This window comes from Vidua chalybeata, chromosome 2, assembly GCF_026979565.1.
Source record: "Vidua chalybeata isolate OUT-0048 chromosome 2, bVidCha1 merged haplotype, whole genome shotgun sequence".
NCBI classification, from domain to species: domain Eukaryota; kingdom Metazoa; phylum Chordata; class Aves; order Passeriformes; family Viduidae; genus Vidua; species Vidua chalybeata.
In genome coordinates, this window is record NC_071531.1 from 98,618,403 (window position 1) to 98,641,591 (window position 23,189).

Below are 23,189 nucleotides of genomic sequence, written 5' to 3' on the forward strand. Positions count from 1 at the left end.
ATTTGGGCTCTTTGCTAAGGACAGTGGTATTTGATGGAATCTCAGGTTTAGGATACCTAACTTCAGCCCACAGTGAAGGTTGACCTTGTGGATACATCCCTGGTTGCATGCAGGGGACATACTGGGGTTGAGGGCAAACACTCTGAATTTCCTCTCTTGCCCTGCCTGTGGGCCTCAGGACAGTGTCTGTGAGGGACTATGGGGAGCGATGGAACCTGTGCAAGGGCTTTACATGGCCTTCATATCTTGGGAAAAAATTGACCCAGCCCTTCTTAAGGGTTAATCTTTTTTTAAAATCAGCCCACACAGAGGTGCTGTTAAAACTTTAAACAACTTCAATGTGAGCTCATACAGGCTCATGGCTGACAGGGACAGGCTGTGGTCGAAGCATCTGGCACCCCACCAATGCCTGGCAGCCTGGATGAGCCCCTTGGCAGAGAATATTTGTCATAGACAACTTCTGGAAGAGAAATAAATGAATCCATCTGGTGAGTTCTGGCTGGGAGAAGGAAAGGGAAAAGGAGGGAAAGCAGCCAGCATTATCTGTGCTCCACAGCAGGAGAAGGAAGATGAAGTCCAAAAGTGGAGATAGAAGGAGCAGGACTCATCTTGGAAAAGGGGCGGCATACAAATGGGGTGATCTGAGGGGAAGATGAGGCAAGTGAGAGGTAGGACAGAGTTGTCAGCCCCACTGCTCTCTGTCCTCTCCCAGGGCATATGCCACCCCCACCCTTGGATTTCTGCTGTTCTGGAGGGCCTGGAAGCCCCCAGCCACTGGGAAGGAGATTGAGATAATGTGTAGGGCAGCTCTGATCCTGGCTTTGGGGGACTGAGGACATGGACTCTTGGACATGTGCAGCCCCAGGAAGAACAAAGCAGTGTTGCTGGTTAGAGCTGCTGCAGGAGGAGATTCCAACCTCATCTCTGTCAGGTACTTCCCAACCTGGACAGCCATTTTCTGATCCAACACTGGCTTTCTTAAACTCTCTGGAAACCTTAGGCTTTGGTGGAAGGCTTGAAGATTTGTGTGGTCCACAGAAGTACTGGATGACATCAGCCTTAACATTTTGGGTCACCAGAGTAGGGTTCCCACAGTAGGGACACTGAGCAGAAGACAGCATTGCTTCTGCTTCTCAGTATTTTGAGGCTCAGTTTGAGGTTCCATCAGTGATGTCTGGGCAGGCACCAGAGATCCTTGGTCCTTTGATATTCACCCAGATGTTGCAAGCCCTTGTCTGCCTTGTCGTGAGAAGCACCAAGCCTGCCTCAGCAGTAAACAACAATACAACAACTGGACTTGAGCCTGTGAAAAATCCTGTGCTTTGTCTGATGGGAAAATCGTTTAACATCTACTGGTACCAAGTGCACAGGTGGTTAAATTTTGTGTCTGCCCCCCAACTCCTCAAATGCAAACCTTTTCCCCACTTGCAGTCTTTTCCCCAGTTTTCTTCTGAGTTCCAGGAAATCCCCACCAAAGCTCAAGTGCAGCATCACAGGTGACCAGGAGCATATAGCAACAGTAAAGCAGTTTGTAAATAGTTCTCTAAAGCAGTGAAATATACTTCTGGATACTAATTTTATCATAGAATTGGCCTATTTTGGCAATGTTAAGCCTGCTCCTAAATCAAATAGGAAGTGACACCCCAGGGATGCTGGGGTTTGTTCCCATCAGACTCGACTGATCCAAGGCCAAGACCATGTTTGTTGGTTTAGCTAATTCAGAGCAGTTTGGGCCATTTTATACCTATTTGCTTTCCTTCTTACTTTGTGTAATCCCTTTGTTTGATTGCTGAAACAGCCTTAGGCTTTGTGTTTCCTGTGGGAGTGATGCAGCACAGTGACAAAAGGAATTTTAAGGGGATGACTGTGGGAAGGAAACATGTCCCTGTACCCCTCTGTTTGCCAGGCCAGCTGCATATGGCCCTTGGAGACAGCATCATTCCAGCAAGTACAAGAGCAGCTTTGAACTTGAGAGGTCTTTGTTCACCCAAGTGCAGCAAATCTCTCTAAAACATCTTTTCCTTCCTTCCTTCCTTCCTTCCTTCCTTCCTTCCTTCCTTCCTTCCTTCCTTCCTTCCTTCCTTCCTTCCTTCCTTCCTTCCTTCCTTCCTTCCTTCCTTCCTTCCTTCCTTCCTTCCTTCCTTCCTTCCTTCCTTCCTTCCTTCCTTCCTTCCTTCCTTCCTTCCTTCCTTCCTTCCTTCCTTCCTTCCTTCCTTCCTTCCTTCCTTCCTTCCTTCCTTCCTTCCTTCCTTCCTTCCTTCCTTCCTTCCTTCCTTCCTTCCTTCCTTCCTTCCTTCCTTCCTTCCTTCCTTCCTTCCTTCCTTCCTTCCTTCCTTCCTTCCTTCCTTCCTTCCTTCCTTCCTTCCTTCCTTCCTTCCTTCCTTCCTTCCTTCCTTCCCTTCCTTCCTTCCTTCCTTCCTTCCCTTCCTTCCTTCCTTCCTTCCTTCCTCCTTCCTTCCTTCCCTCCTTCCCTCCTTCCCTCCTTCCCTCCTTCCCTCCTTCCCTCCTTCCCTCCTTCCCTCCTTCCCTCCCTCCTTCCTCCCTCCCTCCCTCCCTCCGAAGAATTTCTTTCCTCTCTGTTAAGAGAAACCTGTTCACATGTTTAAAAATGAATGGCTTTAGGTTCCTTTCAACCTTCAGGGTGGCTGACTTTGGGTTCAGCTCTTCCTCAGTACAGCCACAACTCTAGCAAGACTCAGGGCTCTGTCAAATTGCTGATTTTCTTTCCTATGATTTTTGGCATGCTTTAAAAAAGAGACTATCTCACCATGCTTCACTTTTTATCATCTGGTCTCTGTGCTTTTCTTTTACATCCCTGCCCCATTTTCTCTCTCTTTCTAGTCCATTTTCTCTTGTATTTTATAGGCTTTGTGGAATGGAAACTACTTCTGAAATACCTAGAGATAGCCTGCCTGCAGCTGGACTCAGAGTTCCTGGGAAGTGCTATTTTATTTACAACATCTCTGCTTACACAATCCAGTACTGAATGCCAGAGACAGCAGTGCCAGGCCTGGTTAATTGTAAACACCCCAAACTTCATCTATTTCCTAAGCCTTTGTTCTGGTGGAGAGGGAGCATTAACAAGAAGGCACTGCAAGCTCACAGGTGGGATTTTGCTGCGTTATTCTACCAAGTATGAAAGGGATACAAATTACTTTCCCAGAAAACCACACTATTTCAATGGAGTCTGCCAGCAGGAGCAGAAGCCTGCTGCTGCAGCATCTGAGGCTGGGCAGAAGCAGCCCAAGCCTGGAGCTCCCTGCAGAAACACAGTCACACCATGGGCAGCTTGGGAGCAGCGAGCTGGAGTCCCGGCTGAGAGGGACCCGCCTTGGACACCCAGCACACACACAGAGCAGAGCAGTGCCAGGGCTGTCTGTGGCAGGGAGGGCACCCCAGAAAAGGGGGTTCAGGGCAGCAACCCACCAGGGCATTTCCCTCCTTCCTCCACTCATCTTGTGCTTCTGGTACCTATGCAATTGCTTTTGGGGAAATTTCTGATGAGCACGTATTTCACTCTCAGTGCAATTTAGCAGCAATTGATAGAGGAAAAGACATTATCAGGAGACTGAAGGCAAGCAGAAGCAGCTCCACGGCCACACAACCATGTAATAAAGCTTTTTTTTCCCGCCTTGGTCTACATACATGTACAAAGATTACTGTTCATAATAACTTGTCCAAACCCCTCAAAAATAACAGCTGTTCTTTTATGATAACTGAACATCTTAATGACACACCCCCAGCAAAAGCAACCTAACCCAAGCCTTGCAGACAACTGCTCTCCACCAATATGAAGCTGACATAAAAAGAAAACTTTGTGTGTATGCAGTGAGATAGATTTTTTCCTGTCTTTAGATTTTTTTAGTCTTTATTCAGTGACTCTTTAATGGAGAACTGGTCATATTTTTAAAACTTGGAGAAGAAGACTTGGGTTCAACTCTGCTGTCCTGAGATCTCTGAGCTAGCTGTTGAATTCTGTTGAATTTATCTGGACAGGCTGGATTGATGGGCTGAGGACAGTTGTATGAAGCTCAATAAGGCCAAGTGCTGGGCCCTGTACTTTGGCCACAACAGCCCCAGGCAGTGCTACAGGCTTAGGGAAGAGTGGCTGCAAAGTGGCCCAGCAGAAAATGACCTGGGGGTGCTGGTTGATAGTGGCTGAACATGAGCCAGAGTGTGCCCAGGTGGCCAAGAAGGCCAATGGCATCCTGGCCTGTGTCAGCCACTGTGGTCAGCAGGACCAGGGCAGGGATTGTGCCCCTGTACTCAGCACCAGTGAAGCCACACCTCAAATCCTGTGTCCAGTTTCAGGCCCCTCACTACAAGAAGGACACTGAGGTGCTGGAGCATGTCCAGAGAAGGGCAGTGGAGCTGGTAAAGGCTCTGGAGCACAACTCAGGAGCGGCTGAGGGAGATGGGGGTGTTTAGCCTATATAAAAGGAGGCTCAGAGGGGACAGTATGACTCTACAACTGCCTGAAAGCATCCAAGGGCAAGCATGGATATACCATCCGTGATGCTCCTGTAAGTGCAGTCCCATATCATTGATTTTAGTACAGATTTACACAACTAGAGCCAATAAAGTAACAAGTAAAATGTATGGAGGCAATGATCCTCCACAGAAAACACTGCTGCAGCTTCTTCTAGCTTTTCCTCACAACTAGCCTCCTTCCTAAGTTGTACAGTTGAAGTTTCCAATTAAAATCTTTTGGAGCAGAATTAGTGAGTTGGTTTTTGACTTGCAGTGCAGTGCTATGCAGCATGAAGTCCTGGGCATAGTCCAGCACATTCAGTGATGGGTCTTGTTTATGGCAAGGTGGGTTAACTTGGTGTATTATTTGCACATGCAATACACAATGTGACACAGTGGAGACACACTGCTACTAATTACCAAACACTGCTCATCTAGCCTAAGGAAGTGATCTGAGATATCTCAAGTTTTACAACAGGCTGCTAATATATAAATAAAAGGCCTTATTTGATCCTGTGGGCCAGGCCCAAAGGGTTAAGCCCAGAGACTGCGGTGTGCAGCAGATTCTTTCCTAAGGAAAAGTTCCCTTCGTGATTACAAGACCAGGTACTAAAAGCATACACCTTTTTTTCCAGGTCTGTTCAGGTTGGTGGGTAGTTTTTTTTAAGTCCATCTCCTTGTGAGGCTGTGTTTTGTAAAATCTTGTTTATAAGAAAACCATTTTAAAATGGTAAAGGCTGTCTGGGAATTTTACCCATTACAGCTCCCAAGAAGTGCTCCTTTGCAGACCTTGGTGTTATGATTTTTAGAAAATACTGGAAATGGCACAAAACATGTGCAATAAACACTATGTAAAAAAGCAAACCCGTGGTTTTACTAGCAATTTACTACAGCTTTTCCTATTGACTTATCATCTTTCACGAGCTGCACATCATTTTCCTTACTTCATGGTGCCTGCTTGCTCTGTTATCAAAAATACAGGTATCCCAAAACACAGACAGTTATGAAACACCACAAGCCCCAACAAATGTCCATCCTTTTGCGACTCTGCCCTGAGAAGGAAGTTCCCTTCCTCAGGCAAGAATGCCTGAAGAAGTGTGGAGTGCAGTCTCAGAAGCTGGTGGTGTACTCATTCCTTGTGCTGGCGCTGGTCTCTGTGTAGCCCCCAGCGTCTTTTGTTACCGTGAAAGCCCTTTCTGCAGCTTGGCGCGGCAGCAGCAGCTTGCAGGCTGCTGCCCTGTACTTCTTCGAAACGAGGTTGTAGAGGACAGGGTTGATGGATGCGCTCAGGTAGAAAAGCTGCAGGGCGAATATATTAAAGTACTGGGAGAACAGCATCGTCCTCATGTCCCGGGTGTTTATAAATATGATCCTGCCAATGTGGAAAGGCAACCAGCAAATTACAAAGGCCAGAACCACCACAGCTATAAGACAAAATAACACATGCGGCAGTTAAGGAGTGAGTTAACTTTTCAACCATCCAGTAAACTAAATTTTACGTGGCTGATTTTGCAGGTTCTTCTAACTGATACAAATGATATATAGAAATAATTGCATTAAATTGTTGGAAAACTGTGAAAATGGGAATAGCGTCAAGTCTGAAGTAAAAGGTAAATGGTAAAATTTTAAGCTAAACTGTGATAGGAGGTTTGCTGAGAAAAATGTGAACGACAACAGTGGAATAACATCTGTATAATAACATCAGGCACTACAGAAATCTCTCCTGGCTATGTCTGTAATGCCACATATGAGACAGGAAAATAAAAGTCAGAATGAGGAGTTTTTGTGGAAGCTCCACAGCAGCTCCATTTGCTGCAGAGCTGTTGTTTAACTTGTCTGCATCACCGAAAAAGACCCAGGCTGCACCTCAGTCACCCAAGCTCCCACAGAATTAGCTCTGTTGTGATGGGATGGTATCTAACATAAAGACTTTATAGTGTAGTTGAGCTATTGATTTTTTCCACTAAAGCTTTTTCATGCATCCCCAGATCATTACTGCTGGAGACAGCTATTTGCCTTGATGGATCTCTAGCCCGAGTCACTTCAGCTGTTCTCCTGGTCCTGTGTTGCATTTTAGTACAATGAGAACAAATACAAACCCTCATGCAATGGCAACACAGCAGGAGTAGATGAGGAACAATTAGATAAGTGTATTATTGTATCCATACTTTTAATTATTTTTGTTTATAAATTTATTAAGGTACTTAAAAACAATCATTTGTAGAGCATCCTCTGTGTTTCTCAGAGCTTAAATAAAAGGGATGCAGCCAAAGAAAGTTTTCTTCTGAAAAAACACCACACACCAAGTGCTGCTGGATCCTTGAGATAAGGGGGCACTGGTCTCATTCAGTGGGTTCTGAGATCATGGATATGGGTGCTTCTGTCAGAAAACCTTGTGCCTACTTCAGTCTAAGTACTTTCCTCAAACAAGTCGGCAAAATTCTCTCAGGCTTATTGGTTTCTTTCCTTTGTTCTACGTTATTTCCATCCAGCTGATTACATTCTCAGTAAAAGAAGTCTCCCATGTGACATATAAAAACTACATTAAAGGTAGGCAAAAATAATAATTGTGGCATTTTGTTTTATTGTTCCTTAGTCAATAGCTGTATTTCTTTTTTCTTTCCCTTCAAACTGGTCACTACTTACAAACATTAAAGCCCCAAAGCAGACTAAGATCTCTTAACTTTCCAGTCTGATGCCGGGTTACTGAATGTATGATTAAGAAAGTGAACTAAAAATTATCAGCATCCTCCATCTGTAGGAAGTGCTTTGGTATTGTGGGATTTGTCTTCAAACAGCTTGTAGGGGCTAAGTTGCTGTTTTTCAGCCTCCTTGGGCGACCAGTGGATTTACTCCTTGGAGAGCTACAAATGACCACTAAGAACTTACTTTTCAGACGCAGAAATTTTCTATGCAGAGGTGTTGCTGCCAACTGGAAGAGACTGCTGATGTTACCACAGCTTTTCTGAAATTTCAGGCTACCCTTACTTGATTCTGCCTGGTAAAATTCAGGAAACGGGTATATCTACGGAAGGCAGTCGTGCTGCTGGATGTGCAATGGCACGCGGGTGAAGCCTCAGCTGGGAGAGAGTGAAATCCCTGCCGTGGCAGTTCCCGGGAGCGTGGCTGGGATGTCCCCCTGTGCTAGTCCCTATCCTGTACGGGAGCTGCGGGTGCTTCAGCCCTGCCATGGTCCCCTAAGCCCAGGTCCTTGCCCCAGCCATAGCCCGTGGGGGATGGTAGCGGGACTCACCCAAGATCCTGATTGTCTGGCGGTGCCCCTTCTCCCGGAGGAGCGAGCTGGGGCCCCGCAGGCGGGTGTTGCTCCGCCACAGCTCGCGGCCAATGAAGCCGTAGAGGACGCCGAGGCAGGTGACGGGGAGCACGAAGTAGCAGGTGGTGACCCAGAACATGGTGGCCAGCAGGCCGGACTGCAGCGCCTGCGGGGTGGGCTTGCACTCGCGGCTGAAGTCAGTGTGGTTGTCGGGCTGCTCCACGCCGACCAGGAAGAAGAAGGGGCTGGCGGAGAGCAAGGCAAAGGCCCAAAGGACGCCGATGGTGGCTTTCACCCGGCGCTTGGTGACGACCACCTTGGCCTTGAGGGGGAAGCAGATGGCGAGGTAGCGCTCCACGGTGAGGGCGGTGATGTGGAGAATGGTGCAGTAGGTGCAGCCCTCGCTGAGGTAGTGCGAGAGGCGGCACAGCAGCTGCCCGAAGATCCAGGGTCGGGAGCGCCAGAGGCGGTAGAGGTCGAAGGGCAGCCCCATGAGGATGAGCAGGTCCGAGACGGCCATGCTGCCCAGATAGAGGTTGGTGGTGGTCTTCATGTCTCGGTAGCTGCGAATGACCAGCACCGTGAGGACGTTGCCCGCCACGCCGACCACGAAGAGCCCCAGGCAGACGGCCGTGATGGGAACGAGCACCCACATGGGCAGCGCCAGGCACAGCCGCTCGTCGCAGGGCGGCCACGGCCACGGCCACTCGGGCTCGCCCTCGCTGCCGTTCCCGCCGCCGCCGCGCCGCATCCCGCCGGGGGACGCGCCGTGCCCGGGGCAGCGCTGCTCCTTCCTCCGGCCCCGCCCCGCCCGCGGCTGCCCCGCCCGCGCAGGTACCGCGCCCCCGCCCCGCCCCGCGGGCCCGGCCGGCACACGGGGAGGCAGGGGACGAGGGAGGGGAGAGGGGCGGCGGCGCTGCGCGCACAGGACTGACCACCAGCAGCGAAAAAGAAGGTACTTTTATTGTCCACAGACTCTTAAAGGTACTTTGCTACATCGTTTCATGTATTTTCTACCAGACTATACAGGTTCGTCTTCTTGGAGCCCGACGTTGTACAACCGTAAAGTGATATGTTTGGTAGTGTATCTATAGCGTTTTAAAAACTTTAGAGTTTATCTTTTTATTTATTTTTGGAATGTACAGTATATGAGGTAAAATTAAGATTACATTAAAAACTGTCTTCAATGCAGTAATATGCACTGAGGCTCAAATGGCAAATACACTATTAAATGACTATCAAAAATAGGAGCTCATTTGAATTTTACTATGAAAAACGTAAGTCACTGCAGGTTGCCTGCAGTAACAAATCTTACCGTTTTAGACATTCAACCATAAGAAATCTCTGGGCTGTGACACGCAACCTCATTTGCACTGCCAAACATGGCACTTTTAAGAAGGTTCTAGAAAACATCAGTTATCGCGGTATCCTGTGGGAAGGTATCAACCTATACGTACAAATGACAAATTAGAAATAAAATGTAAACATACAGTACATTTTAAAGACAGATCGTTCTTGCCACGTGGAGGCCAAGTTCTTCGCCATTTCTTCTTTTTTTTCTTTAAAAAAACGAAACTCAGCAACATTATTCTACAGCACAGATCATTAGACGTATAAACAATTACAATACATGCCCGTTCTAATATAAGAAATTCTTCAGAGATCTTCAAAGCACAAGACAGAGGTTCCTTTTTTATTATTATTAAGACTGACAGAAGTGTTTAATACTATTAAAAATGCTAAACTGAACACAACTAGAAGTCATTAATGATCCACTATCTTGTAACTCAAATAAATTAAAAGTAGCTAATTACAAAGTGTATAACAAATAACATAAGTGTGATGAGACAAGGATTTTTTTTAAAGATAGTTTCACTACAAGCTTTGTGTCACTGGCAATCATTGACATCTAGCAAGATGTTCAATGGGATACTTGTTAAAATTCAGTCTGGTCATTCAAGAACTCACAAATGCAAGCTCACAAAACATTGATGAGTTATGCAATTGCAAAGTGCTCTAATGCAACATTAACTACATGCAATCAACAATTTGGTACAGTATCCAAAGAGACATTACATTAAACATTAGGATCTCAAGAAAAAAGCAGCTTTAAGTTTTCTGGTGCAAATTACTACACTTCGTCTTCTGATTTGGTGCCCCAAAGAAAGAAAGAAGAAAACAAAGGAAGGGAAAAAAGAGAAAGAAAGAAAACAAACAAACAAAAAAAGGCAGTGCTTATTTCTGGTGGAAATGGCAAGTGAATGTTGGGGAAACAGCAAAAATTCAACAATGAATTTTATCTCAAAATTCTGTTGATTAGCCAAAATCAGAGGGCATAGACATCTGTATAAACTGCATCCAATCAAAGGTCAACTTTGGAAATGTGTTTTTCAATTTAAATAACAAATCTAAGAAGGTCTCTCACACTCTCCCTTCTATATTCAGAAGTAGTAAAAGAGGCATTGTTTTGTAAGTAAACATCAAATCCTGGGGGTAAAATAAACCACTTGTGCCATCTCCTTGTAGTCTTTCAAAAACATCTACTTGCAGTGAAGAACTCCACATTTATCAGATAAGAAGCTTCCTTCATACATACTCTTCCATCCAGTTTATTATTTGCTGCCTGAGAAAAGCCCCTTCTGTTTTTCAGCATAAATCCTGCTTCCCAAATAATTAAGACAAATGAGGAGGTAGAAATACAGCGCTAAATTGCTTTCACAGCATCAGATTAATATTGTGTACAGCACAAGTTTGTTAGTGTAAGTTTTAAATGCGATCTACACATTCTTCCCTGTTATGTTAGCAACCCTTAGAAGTGTGGGCCAGGAAATCACCTTTACACTTGTGTTTACTGGTCATAACCCTTTTCCTTAAACACTGCGTGCCTGCCCCATATCGAGTTTGTACTGCATGAAGGCATATAAAGAAAAGATTATATTTCTGTGGCTTGCATTTTAATAACATGTGTCAGCCTATACCTACGAGTAAGCATTTTAAAGTGGCTGAGAAAGTTTGCATCAGTCCCAATGCCGGTGCTAAACGCCTGGTTTTGTAAAAGCAAGAGAACAGAATTACTTTTAGATTATGAGAAAGTAAAATGTAATGGGCAGCATTATAAAATAGATCTCTTTCTTCACTTTATGACGAAGTACTGAATGATAACAGCAATCAGAATGGAAAAGATAGCAAAAAGTGCAAGGATGACAGCAGCACACACTTGGTCGCTCTGTGACCATTGTGTCCTTGTGGTTTGCACAGTGTCCTTGTTGGTGCTTGCCGGTGGTTCAGTCCTCTGAGAGATGAATAGCACCGGGGCGCTGTAGGGGCCCACCAGGTCCTGGTGACCCGTGGCCTCTTGGCACTGGCGAATGGCACATGCGCGGAATCTGTATTCACAGTTCAGCTGGAGGCCTGTGTATCGGAACGACCAGTCTGGGCCCTTGTAAATCTGGAAATAAGGGGGGAAAAAAGGGATACTTCAAGTAAAAAAGTACTATATATACCCATGTATCTTAGTATGATTTTGCTTATGGTGAAGGTAACACTAAAAAGGATGATAACTCACCAGTGCTTTCACCCACACAAAGAAAAATGGACAAAAAGCTCAAACACACAATTTAAATACCAGATAAAGTCTCCAGTTATTTTGGTGAAACGCAAGAACTATGCCTGCTTGTGTGGAATGATGAGTACGCACCAAATAAACTCTGTCACAAGCCCCAGCCTTCAGGTGTTTTAGTGACACAATGTGATGCAATATACAATATTGTATCATGGTATTTTAGGCAGTTAACTCTGTATCAAGCCAATTCATTAAGTCTTACCCAATCCAATGTACTTTGTTGTAGTAATCTGTATTTAAAATATTATGATTTATTCCAATAAACACTGTATCAGGTAAGCCAGAGAGTCCTCTTTGTGATTCTTAATTTCATCATATTCCCAAGACAGAGATAACTTGTGAGGGTGCTCTCCAGAGGTCTCTCAGTTGGCAGGTTAACATGAGTTCACAATGCTTCAGCATGGAGTGCCTAATTCAGTGAAATCTAAATTCCAGTTTCTCAAATTAATTAAATCTGCAGTTATGTAAAGGTTCTGTGAAAGCCAACAAAACCTCAAAGGGGTGCAGTTATAGGTACTTCAATAGGTAGGGAGGTATTAGGTGAGTAGCACAGTGCAATTTGATTTCTCTCTTTAAATCCCTTCACCCTTCCACCTCCAAATATCTGGATTTGCTTTATTTAACTGGTAGCATGATACAGAAATATCACATCAGGAGCTTTCCCTACAGTTACCATACTGTTAGACAGTATCCTGAAAATTCACACTAAAAATGTAAAGAAACAGGAAATCCCTTCTGATTCTGCTGTTCAAAGAGCTCTTGCTGTGCCTGAGGCTACTCATAGAGTTCTCTGACAAGCTGAGCTTTACTGGAATCTACAACCTAGAGACTTTTCTCTTGAGGCAGGGCAGGCCATCAGAAGTGCAGCTTCCTCAAAATTCTGCTAATTTGGATCATGCGTTTGGGAGTGAGCAAACGGGCCACTGACACACATCCTACTCCAGCTAGCAGGGATTACCATCCTCAGCTGCTTGTCCCCAGTGCCTTGTCAGAAGTTGCCTTCCCTTCCAGTGTGTTTCCTGGGGTATGTATAAGATTGTTTTCTAACCCCTTTAAGATCTTTGACTGATGCATACAGCTCAAACAGCACATTATTAACTTATTTTGTTTGTAGCATAGAGGGAGCAACGACATGAGCAATTTGTATGACAGATGAGGAAGGAGGAGGAGAGTAAAGGTTTGGCAGTGAAATAGCCGGGAACAGCTTAGAGCAGACTTCCAGGCAGTTTATTTTTGTCTGTGTCAAATAAAATTGCCACCATCGTGTCTAATTGTCTTAAAGACTGTTTTCATACTGTTTACTTCTTGATTGTTCTGATTTAAATTTCTGCAAATTAGTCTTTTATTTTATTCTAATTTACTACGCTAGACTGCCCTGCAGAGGCAAAAACAATCACACACCTCAGTCTACTTCATTATTACCATACTCAAAGAGCCAACTATATTTTCTTGCCCAGGTCATTTGGCAACACACACTGATAATCAAAGTGTGATTTAACTCTGTATCTAAAAGCAACACAGACCACACCTTATGTACCTAATGTTGCATTTACAATGTTGAAGTTACAAAAAAGACTATTCAACATGGCAAGACATCTTGGTTTATGGTTCATCTTTTAATGAAAAATTTAACAAATGACCATAACAAACACAGTGCTATACTGAAAGTTATGAAAATATTAAGGCCTATAATCTACCAAAGCACAGGTGAAACATTTAATACTGAACTACAATAAAATGGTAATATACTAGAATTAACTATTTCTGTCGTGGAAAGAAGTTCCTTGGCTTAATAGTATGAAACGGTTTTCAAGCTTAATTTCATGTCAAATATCAGGCAGTTTGTAAACTGTGAAGCAAAAATAAAAACAAACTGGGAAGCAAAATTTGCACTGAATGCAGGATAATTTGTACCTTGGCATTTCAAACCGCTTCTTTGCTCTTAATGCAAAGAGAACCCTTTGCCCCTTTTCTCTCCAGTCTCAATTCTGTACCATTAGGTAAAAGATTTCTTTTTGTCAGTTGTTCCATTAGTGGATGACTTCCTCACCACTTGATGTGTTAAGCTGTATTTAGTGAACATCAGTGTAACCCAGAGAGGCTGTAATTTAGTGCAGAATCTCCTTCTGAAATGAAGGAGATGGGTTTAGGAGATATTACCTTATATTATTTAGTAACAAAAAGTTAACATGGTGACTAAAAGCATGCTGGAACACAATAAACTTTACTAACTTTAATTTCAACTAGTTTTACTAAACTAGTTATCACAAAGAAAATCAAAGAACACTACAATAACTTAAACACATCATACCTGTTTGAATTCTGAGTCTTTTCCCACCATGACCTGGAGACAGTAGATAATTGGATCACCCTTCATGGGCTGCAGAACCTCCCATGCAATTTCACAAGTGTGATCATTTATTCTCTCTATCCTTGGTGCTGAAGGAAGGAAAGAAGCATCAAAGTGACAGCTAGGTCTGCTTTCCCCATCACACACTGTCATATTCTAATGACCTTTAAAATTCTATATTCTACCTCCTATTTTGTCTCAGAGAAGCAAAAGGTTCAGATTCAAATTTATTCTTCCTCCAGTGTTTTCTGGAGCAACAACTAATAATTCATATAGGGCTCTTTTCCTAGTTAGGGTATCATCCAAGAGAAAGCAAATAAAATTTAGTAACTGTAAGTGTGCATCACATACCAAAAAACCACAAACAATGCTTAAAATTATTCTAAACATGCTAGAAAGCATTTTCACCTTAACTTGCCACTCTCCTGGTAAGCAGGAAAACTAAGTACAAACTTCTTAGGTCAAAGACTGCATAAACCCCAAGTCTTCCATTTTTGGAGTGAATATTTTAGGCAACTACATGAAAGGAGCTTTCTCCCACTATCCCTACCTGCACTTGAAAAGGGCTTAATATTCTCAATATCCCAAATACAACATAATACCAAAACCAACCTGCTATCCTCCCACCCCCCAAATGAAAAAAGAAGCACCCTTACCTTTCAAGGCAGCTGGAACAGACTTGGGAGTAGTGAAAATATATTCTTGAGAAAGGGGACCTTCACCAGCTTCATTACATGCCTGAATACAAAATTTGTATGATGTTGACTCACTGAGTCTTTGAACTTTGTATGTATGACATGGTCCTCTATATAAGGATACAAACCTGAAAATGGAACGAGTAGCTTATTTTGAACACAGAAAAGGACTTCTGAAGCAGTATTGTCTTGAAATCTGTTCCCATAATTTCCCAGAATCTAATGAAAAGCCCAGAAACACTTATTTCAGAGTTAAACAGTGTTCTGGCTGCTATAAAACAATAAGCTGATTTTCCAGGGTCAAGTTTTTATTTTGCATATTTTGGAAATAAAAGTCTCTTGCAAAAAGAACAATATATATTCTCTCTTACCAAAAATGTTCGTAAGAATTTTAAGAAACTATTTTGCATTTGAAACAATGGGAAAAGACAGCAGTTGTGTCTCTCATTGAGTTGCAGTTTTTTTTTTTTTTTTTTTTTTTTGCTTGGCCATCTACTCCTCCAACATCTTTAGCTTTTTAAAATTATGTAAGTAGATTTCAGCTTTTTGGCCTTTTGCAACATTCCCTTACTACACCTAAAAGATGTGCCATGGATCCAATTGCTTTTGCACATCATTGTTGGAGATGGGCTCATGCAGACCTGCACAGGAGGGCAGAGTCACAATTTTAGTGCACACCAAATCTGTTTCTGGGAGCTTTGTACACTGGCTACTGTCCTTCATGTTGCAGCTCTTGCACAAACTGATCACTTCAACTCTTGTTTAATTTTCAGTCTTGGTGTCCCCAGGACACAGCACAAATTTCTCTCTTTGTGCAGGGGTCGTCATCTACTTCAGCTTTTTCTTGTCTTTTAAAATTAAAACAGATGGTACCTGCACATGACCTAGTCTTTAGGAATGGCAATGAATTTCCTTCCACTTAAACAGCCTAATTTATTTTCCTCCTTACAGTACAGCAATTTCACATAGTAGATCTCTTCTATCTTTTTGTAAAACTAACGCTACTCATGAGACACGGAACACTTTGTAGCAGTACTGCTTATCTTACCATTTAGGCAAGGGTTCTTGCTGTAACATCTCATCTGACATTCTATTTAACATGAGACAAGGAATCCCTCAAAATAATTTGTATTAATTTCCACTAAAATAACTGCATATAAGGCAACAGAGAGTAAAGCATTCATCCCTTCCAGCAGTGATTGGACTTGTTACTTTGACAAAATATTTAACCAAAAGTGAGAGAGAAATATGTGCTGGTATGAAATGCTGCATTAAACTCTTCATGTTGAACTGTTAAGTAAAAAACAATGAAGTTTTTTATCTTGTACTTCTCAGCACAAGAACAATCGAGCCCTTCTTGTCTTGCCAGATGAGATGACTGCCTACATCTGCTGTGAATTCCCCAAAGCATATGGAATTTTACCCTTTGCTGCCATCTCCCAAGCATCAGACCACAGTGACACTGGGCAGATTAAAGCAATGCCAAAACCAACCTTCCATTCTTATCCTCCATTTGAAGGTGGTACTGGATGGAGTCAGTTAATGCTTTTGCAGTTCCCTCTCCCCACTTCAGCTTTAGAGTCTGAGAACTGTATGCAGCACATTCCAGGCGAGGTGGATCCGGGGGGAGAGGCTTTGTTTTCAGTTTTATGGTGTGGCTGAAAGGACCAGCTCCAAGACTATTTAGGGCTTGAATTCGTACCCTAGCGTTTGGAAAAAAGAGAATAAATTAACTTGAAATTAGATTCTAAAAATAACTGGTCATATCCACCATTCTCATTAAATAGAGAAGAATGGTACTATCTACAGTGAAGACTTTTATCATTATTATGCTTTGATAGACTGTCAAGAATATGCAGGTGCATCACTTTCCTTACATTTTAAGGAGCTGGCTTGATTAGAAATAAAAATATTCAAAGTATTTTCACATTAGTGAACAGATGCAAAAGCTCTGTGAGTTACTTCAAGGGTGGTCCCTCTTTCTGACTGTGCAGGCCTTGAACCAAAATTTTGATAGCCACACTGGAGTGATGAGGGAAGGTAAAAAAACCCACCCCAAAGAGGGGTTACCATATCTGTGACTGTTTTACCAGGTCAAGGATGACTAACAGACATTTTTATGGACTTTTTTGAACAGATCCTATTTGTGTGAAAATAAAGTGATGGTGCCCAGCCACCTCTCTTGCTGTTTCCACCAGTAACACATCTCTGGGCACTTGCAAACACAAGCCCTCTTGGGTCTGCCTGCAAAGTGCAACAGGGAAACCAGAAGTCGCCAAAGGACACAAAGCTGAGGAAGTTGTAGAACTTGATACTCAGGGATAAGGTAGGATTTTGTTTTTTTCCTTCTTTGATACTCCAAGGAAGACAATGTACCTTAGATTTGTAAGTAAAAATTAAAAGACTTAGCTAAGAAATTTATTTCTGAAGAGGAAAAAGCAGATAATAGAGGCTCTTTACGTATTTCACAGGTAGCCACAGGGAGCGAAGTGTGTCTAATTTAATTTTGCAGACTTAACATCTGTTTGTCCAAAACAGTATCTAGGTAACTAGAAAAAAGTAATCACACTAATTAAATTCTGAAACAGTCAACCACACAACTGCAAAATGTGGAAACACAAATGTGTACGCAGGCTAAAGAATAAATATTTCTCTTTCACTACAGTGATTTTTAACATTATGCTAATTTATTACAGCCCAGAACTAAGGTTAATACATGCAATTTTTTATCTGCACAAGGAGTTGACAGTGTATTCTATTAAAAAAACTTATGTGGGTAGAAGTATAGACCTATCTCTGCAATGGAAACGACTCTTTTTTTCGGTCTACTGACACAGAGAGCAACAGCTCTTCAGACTGCCAGCATTATTGTTAAATAATTATAAGGCACACAGAAACACTGTATTCTGACATAAAGCCATAAAACAGTAATTAAGGATTCAGAAAACTGTATAGCCTCATGATATCCTAATTATACTGAAATCAAAGTGGGTTAACAGTCTGACTTCAGTGGGACTGCCATTCTCCTTTAACACTGAGGACATGTTTTTGTAACAGTGCCTTCAGGCAAAACTACTGATTTTTGCATTTACATTTTTCAGTAACCCTTGGACTGAACATAAGGGATGATTTCAGCAACTAAAATTCTTCAAAAGAGATGTGCTGCTGGCTGATTTTTCAAACTGAAACTGTTCATGCTGACTTCCACTTTTTCTGCAGATCAGGCACTGCAAGTTGCCATGAGCTGTCATTAGATCAGACTGGGCATAGAGCCCCCTTCGATGGATTTTACCTTTTCAAACAGAGAAGCAACCAGTCCAAAATCAGTTATGAATCTGAATATGTGATGTGAATTCAGTTAAATTGACACATTAACCAGACAGATACAACAATACTGCAATAAACTAACATAAATTACTTTTTCGAAGAAAATAAAAATTGCACATCTATTTATGATGATCATCATTACAAAACTTCTTTTTGCTCCATGGCTGTGCACTAATGTGTCTCTGAGAGTAATAATGAAGACAATAAAAAAATACAAGGAAACAAAGCATCTGCTCTTGTGGAAGAAACAGTAGGCTGTCAAGTAGCTGTGCATCACATACCTGTAGGTAGTATCTGGCTGTAAGCCATCTATAAAATAGGTCAGATCCTTCCCAACAGTTATTGGCTGCTTATCTCCAAAATCTATGCTGTAGCCGAGGATTTCAGATCCATGGTCACAAGGTTCTTCCCAGCTTATAGCAAGGCATGTAGAAGGAGAATAGTGGGGACTTTCAACTTCATCTTCACTTAGTCCACGAAGACATGTCACAACTGCAGGTACAGAGGCTGGAGTCATACATGCCACTACTTCACTGAAAGGGCCTGCACCTGCAACATTCACTGCCTGCAAATCCAAAGTAGACCATGTTTTTATGGCAGAGTCAACTCCTGTTTCCAGATTTCATTAACAACAGTTTTACATCTTTACCTGAACTCTGCAATAGTATATAGTGGCAGGCAAAAGCCCTTTCACTTCACAGCTGAGCCCAGGCCCACAGTAGGAGATTTGCATACATCCTTCCACACCGCCCCACTCCAGTCGATACTCCGTGACATCAGCTCCATTACTTACTGGCACCTTTAAAATGGATATCAATAATTAGAAGCTAAATATACTGATGTAAGAGAAAAAATAAACTAAACTCACCACATCTCTATTTTGTTTTTGTTCCAGAGGAGTCTTATCCTCCCACTTCTTTGCTGATTTTTAATTTAGTACAGTACAAGTAACAGGCAGAACCTGATACAAACTTCAGGAAGTTCAACTAAGACAACTGCAAACACAAAGTCCTGACTGCTACAAAAAAGTACAGGCTGAGGAGGAACCTTTACAAAAAAAAACCCTGTGTGTCCTGGAGAGGAAGTTGAATAAGAATCAGCAATGTATGTCTGATGAAGGTTAACTACATATTGGCTGTATTAGCAAATGAGCAGCAAGAAGGGTAAAAGGAATAATGATTCCCCTCTACTCAGCACTTGTAAGGGTGCATCTCCAGTACGGTGTCCTGTCTTGGGATCCCTAAAAGGAGATGGACATTGACATAATGGAGTAGGTCCAGCGAAGAGTCACAAAGCAGGAGTGCAACACAACAAAAAAGTAAAGTTTACTTGATAGCAAGGTGATCCACCTAAGGGAAGATCTTACTGCTGCCTTAAATTACTTACTGGGAGGGTACAAACATGATGACAAAAGTTTTTCATGAAGATAGCACAGTGCCAAGACAAGAGTCATGACTTGCATTAACGGGTATTTTGACTAGACATAAACAAAAAAATCCTGCAGAATGAGAGTTTACCCAGACAGTTTTACTAGGCTGAAACATCTTCATTCTTGCAGATAAATAAAATTTCACTGGGAAAGGCCCTGAGAAACTTAACCTATTTAAATAGAAGGTTGAACTAAGTGACATTTAGAGGTCTACTTGTGCCTTAATTACTGTGTGACTCTGTAAAACAGACATCATTAACATCACTCAAATTAACTCTACCTGAAAGTTTTATGGTATTTTTTAAAAAAGGCTTTGCCTTGTAGACATTTAAGGAGTGCTCCTCTGACATTCCTCCAGTAGGAAGCATGAACACTGCTTTCCAGGTGAAACAGTTTAATTTTTTTTTCCGTACAGTTCTGTAACTCAGATACTCCACCCCATCTCTAAGCCACTAAAACACTGTGTTTAAAGAGTATTCCCAGAGAGAATCTTTCTTTTTACAGTCTTAATTTTTATCTATTGCATTTTTTTAATAAGATATCTAAACATATGGGTTTATAGGAAGTCTGTGAGGCTTTTGCTACATTATTACTAATGTAATTATATAAAATTAAATCAGATTATAAAACCAAGAAACGCACAATAATCTATTGTATTATGTGGCTACATTATCTCTGAGGAACTATAACTATGTTAAAGAAAAATTTTAAGATGAGACTGCATCACTCAGAAATGCAGAGCAGCAGCTGTGGCAGAACTTTTAAACAAAAGAACACAGTAAGATCCAGTACCTGCAGCCTGCCAACTTACTGCTGCCTTACAATGGCATGATGAATGACTAAGGTTTTACCTATTAGATAATCGAGTAAGTTTGCTTACAAATAAAGTGATTAAAATATAGTATTAGACTTTTCAAGCTGAACTCAAAAATGCAGAAGACCATTATGTCATTATGTTAAGACAGGTGTTACCATGGCATTCTTACCTCCCACGACACCTGAGCACAGGCAGCAGATCTGCACGCCACTTGAGGGGGCTTGCACTGATCTGGGGGTCCAGGTGCTGTAGTTATTTCACATTTTTCTGAGTAAGGTCCAAACTATTAAAAAGGGAGTTGATACAACTACATTGTAAAAATGAAATCACTACTTCAAAAAAAAAACAGTTTACCACAGTAGGGATATGTAACAGCAACCAGAAACGTTCTATTACTTCTTTATAGAAGAGATTTCTGTGGACTGTGGATTCAGGATTTATTTCAGTATCTAACTATTCTCCAGAACAGCTATAAATTTTTCTTCAGCAAATGCAACATGAATAAATTTGACACTTCAAACTCTTGGGAAAACCAGGGAAGTACTATCCAAAACCTTATTCTGAAGTTACATGATGACTGCACTGGAACATAAACCAATTAGTACTGCCTATTTATACCTATGTAAAAGAAATAAAGGATTCAAAAGCTGCTGAGCTATAAAACATTCTTTGCTGAGTGGAGGGAAGATAAAAGTTAGGATAGTGCTCTAAAACCTTAAGCTGTAGACCTCTCAACAAACACTGTCAACGCACCCTGACAATTTTCAATGAAGTGTACATTATTGAACAAATCAGGACTCTGGGTACATAACTAAAAAGCTTGTTCTACAGCAAGAATTGGTTTAAACATATTTAATACTTCAAAGAGGGAAAATAGTCTTGTATCTGATAGAACATGTACTCAGAAGTTAAACTAAATATAAAAATGGAAAGTCAGGAAACACTAATTATTATGTTCTGAACACCAACAGCTGTAAAAATAAAGGTCAATCAATTTACAAAGCTGTATATAGAAAATAATTTGCTACCTTACTTCACATGAAAATAGTGAAGTTCTAGCAGTACTTTAATAAAGTTCTTAGCATTTCCTAATGATTTCCTAATATTACTGTTCAGATAAAAGACATAATTAGCTATTTTCTCTTCCCTTCATCTAAAAATCGCCTTCATTATAAACTGATGTTTAACCATCTGTTTCCACACAACAATAAGCTATGACTCAAAGGACTCTACATTAGGAAATCCTAATTTTAAAATTACTGTTAAATGCTTTGTTTGAAATAAAAAATCCTTAATAATGACTGCAGTGAATTTCATTTCAGACTGCCTCCTTACCCCAGCCTTGTTTGCTGCTCTCAGTCTGAAGCTGTACATCCTCCCTGGAAGAAGGCTGCCCACTGTGCATTCAACATCAGAACCCTGGTAAACCTCTCTGTGTTCATCGCTTTCTGCCTGAAACATTTCCAGACCATAACAGGTAATGGGTGAACCACCATCTACCTGAGGTGGTCCTAGAAATAAGAAAGAAAGAAAAGCTTATTTAATTTATCATGTAACGCATTTGGATCCCTTACAATCTCTAACACTTGTAATAAAATTACCCCAACGCAGCTGAATTTCTCTTGCTCTTGGTCTACCCTGTAGCCTTGGAGGCTGGCATGGACCTGGAACTACTGCTGGTGTCTGCACCAGTAAGGAATCAGTTACCTAAAACAGAAAGATAGATTAATTAAGTTACCCAGGCCAAATCAATAACTACCAGTTATTCCATAAGTAAAGGCAAATACCTGAGTCAGAAACAAAATCATCCCCTTTTTAAATGACATCTTCAAATATGTGAAGATACTGAAGTGATCTGGTATATATTTCTCATAATATAAACCATGCCAAAATAATCACACAATATGCAAAATTTGCTTCTGTATTTTGGTACACATGTAAGGAGTAGAATTAAAATCAGTGGTCAATTATCAGTACAAACGTAGTACAGATGCTTGAAATATGACTCATTCAAAGAAAACTCATTCTCTTTTCATCAGACTGCAGCTTAATAATTTTTAAACCCTTACTCTAAGGGTTGTATACTTTCCATGGAAGAACCTCTCAGAAAACAAAAGTGGGCAGAAGTGTCAATCAGAAGAGATTAAAAAAAAGAGATTTCAACTTTTTCATTGCTTAGCAATACCTAATGAGCAACCTCTGATTTGAAATTTGGGCAAAAATTACCTAAGAACATAACACATGCAGCAGATGGCACTGACTGTTCTGGATGCAGACAGAAGTGAGCAGAGACAATGAGGGGTTATTAGCTTCAGCTTGATACAGAACAAACAGGAAGTTGGAAAGACTTTAGGTTTACAGAAAAAATGAATCTCAGAGTCTCATTTCACAGCTGGTTTCTATGTATGTTCAAGAAAGAGTGGACTGGATGATCTGCTGCTTTTCAGCTCCTTTGAATATATTGTTGCACTGAACAACTGCTGCAGAAAGTTTTGCATATGTTAATGAGAAGCTGCAGAAGAGTTAATTACATCTTGCTTCACAGTTCTTCTGTTGATTTCTGACACCTTCAGAAAATATCAGGACTTTCTGGAAGTTATTTTCTCTTTGGTACTCAAGGTTAATTCTAAAATCGTGGGGTTGGGTTGTAGGTTGGCAGGGTGAAAGTCTCCAAAGACTTGTGGTCTGGTGACTGGGAAAGCACTGCAGCCAAGCCAGCATTGAAGGAGTCCAGATTTATTCTTAAGGCAAGGTGGCTGTAGTCAAGCTTGTCTTTGCAGGAGACTTCAATGTGGAGGAAGAGCACATATGTTTCATGTCATAAGGCAGGGCTGGGTAGAAATTACAAACACCAAGAACAGAAGGTTTAAAGGTTTTTGTGAGAGCAGCTTGACAGTAAAGCCCTGCTGGAGTCTGCAGAGAGCCAGGGCTGGCTTTGTTACACTTGTTGCTGAGAAGAGAGAGCAAATACAGCAAGACATTTTGGCACTGGCAGCTAAAACTACACCACAGAATTGACAGTGCACGTGTGTGTGTGTGTGTGTGTAATGTGTGTGTGTAAAGAAGCACATGTGTATGGCACAGCAAATTGTTTGGGAATACTGAAAAGTAGGGCAATAAAAACATTTTAATTGTGCTTGAGAAAGTATGGGAAGCATAACCCTGTAAAGCTTGAGTGAAGACTTCCCCTGCCTGCTGGGGTAAC

The 23,189-nt window shown here is 41.7% G+C and overlaps 2 protein-coding genes across 8 annotated transcripts in view; both read right to left on the reverse strand.

Moving 5' to 3' along the window:
• Window positions 1-3,701: 3,701 nt before the first annotated feature.
• On the reverse strand, window positions 3,702-8,495 carry MLNR (motilin receptor). The gene is made up of 2 exons (XM_053936393.1): window positions 7,724-8,495; window positions 3,702-5,894 (listed from the first exon to the last, which is right to left on the reverse strand). Exons 1-2 carry the CDS (start codon window positions 8,493-8,495, stop codon window positions 5,581-5,583), a joined length of 1,086 nt encoding a protein of 361 aa, XP_053792368.1. The 3' UTR covers window positions 3,702-5,580.
• A 194-nt stretch (window positions 8,496-8,689) lies between these two features.
• Window positions 8,690-23,189, reverse strand: part of FNDC3A (fibronectin type III domain containing 3A) — a 111,035-nt gene continuing 96,535 nt past the window's right edge. For 6 of the 7 annotated variants that reach the window (XM_053934323.1, XM_053934318.1, XM_053934319.1 and 3 more), the window contains 9 exons: window positions 21,586-21,691; window positions 21,320-21,495; window positions 20,154-20,267; window positions 18,388-18,537; window positions 18,020-18,303; window positions 15,905-16,114; window positions 14,373-14,539; window positions 13,678-13,805; window positions 8,690-11,192 (listed from right to left, as the gene is read on the reverse strand). In XM_053934323.1, coding sequence (XP_053790298.1) covers window positions 10,878-11,192; window positions 13,678-13,805; window positions 14,373-14,539; window positions 15,905-16,114; window positions 18,020-18,303; window positions 18,388-18,537; window positions 20,154-20,267; window positions 21,320-21,495; window positions 21,586-21,691 — 1,650 coding nt within the window. In that variant the 3' untranslated portion in view covers window positions 8,690-10,877. Of the gene's footprint in view, window positions 11,193-13,677; window positions 13,806-14,372; window positions 14,540-15,904; window positions 16,115-18,019; window positions 18,304-18,387; window positions 18,538-20,153; window positions 20,268-21,319; window positions 21,496-21,585; window positions 21,692-23,189 lie in introns of those variants that run through there. The other variant, XM_053934324.1, reaches the window with a different exon arrangement.

Coding starts and splice junctions, on each gene's coding strand:
- MLNR (XM_053936393.1), bottom strand. CDS start 8,495: ATGCGGCGCGGCGGCGGCGGGAACGGCAGCGAGGGCGAGCCCGAGTGG. Junction 5,895..7,723: donor CCAGACAATCAGGATCTTGG/GTGAGTCCCGCT, acceptor TTTGTCTTATAG/CTGTGGTGGTTCTGGCCTTT.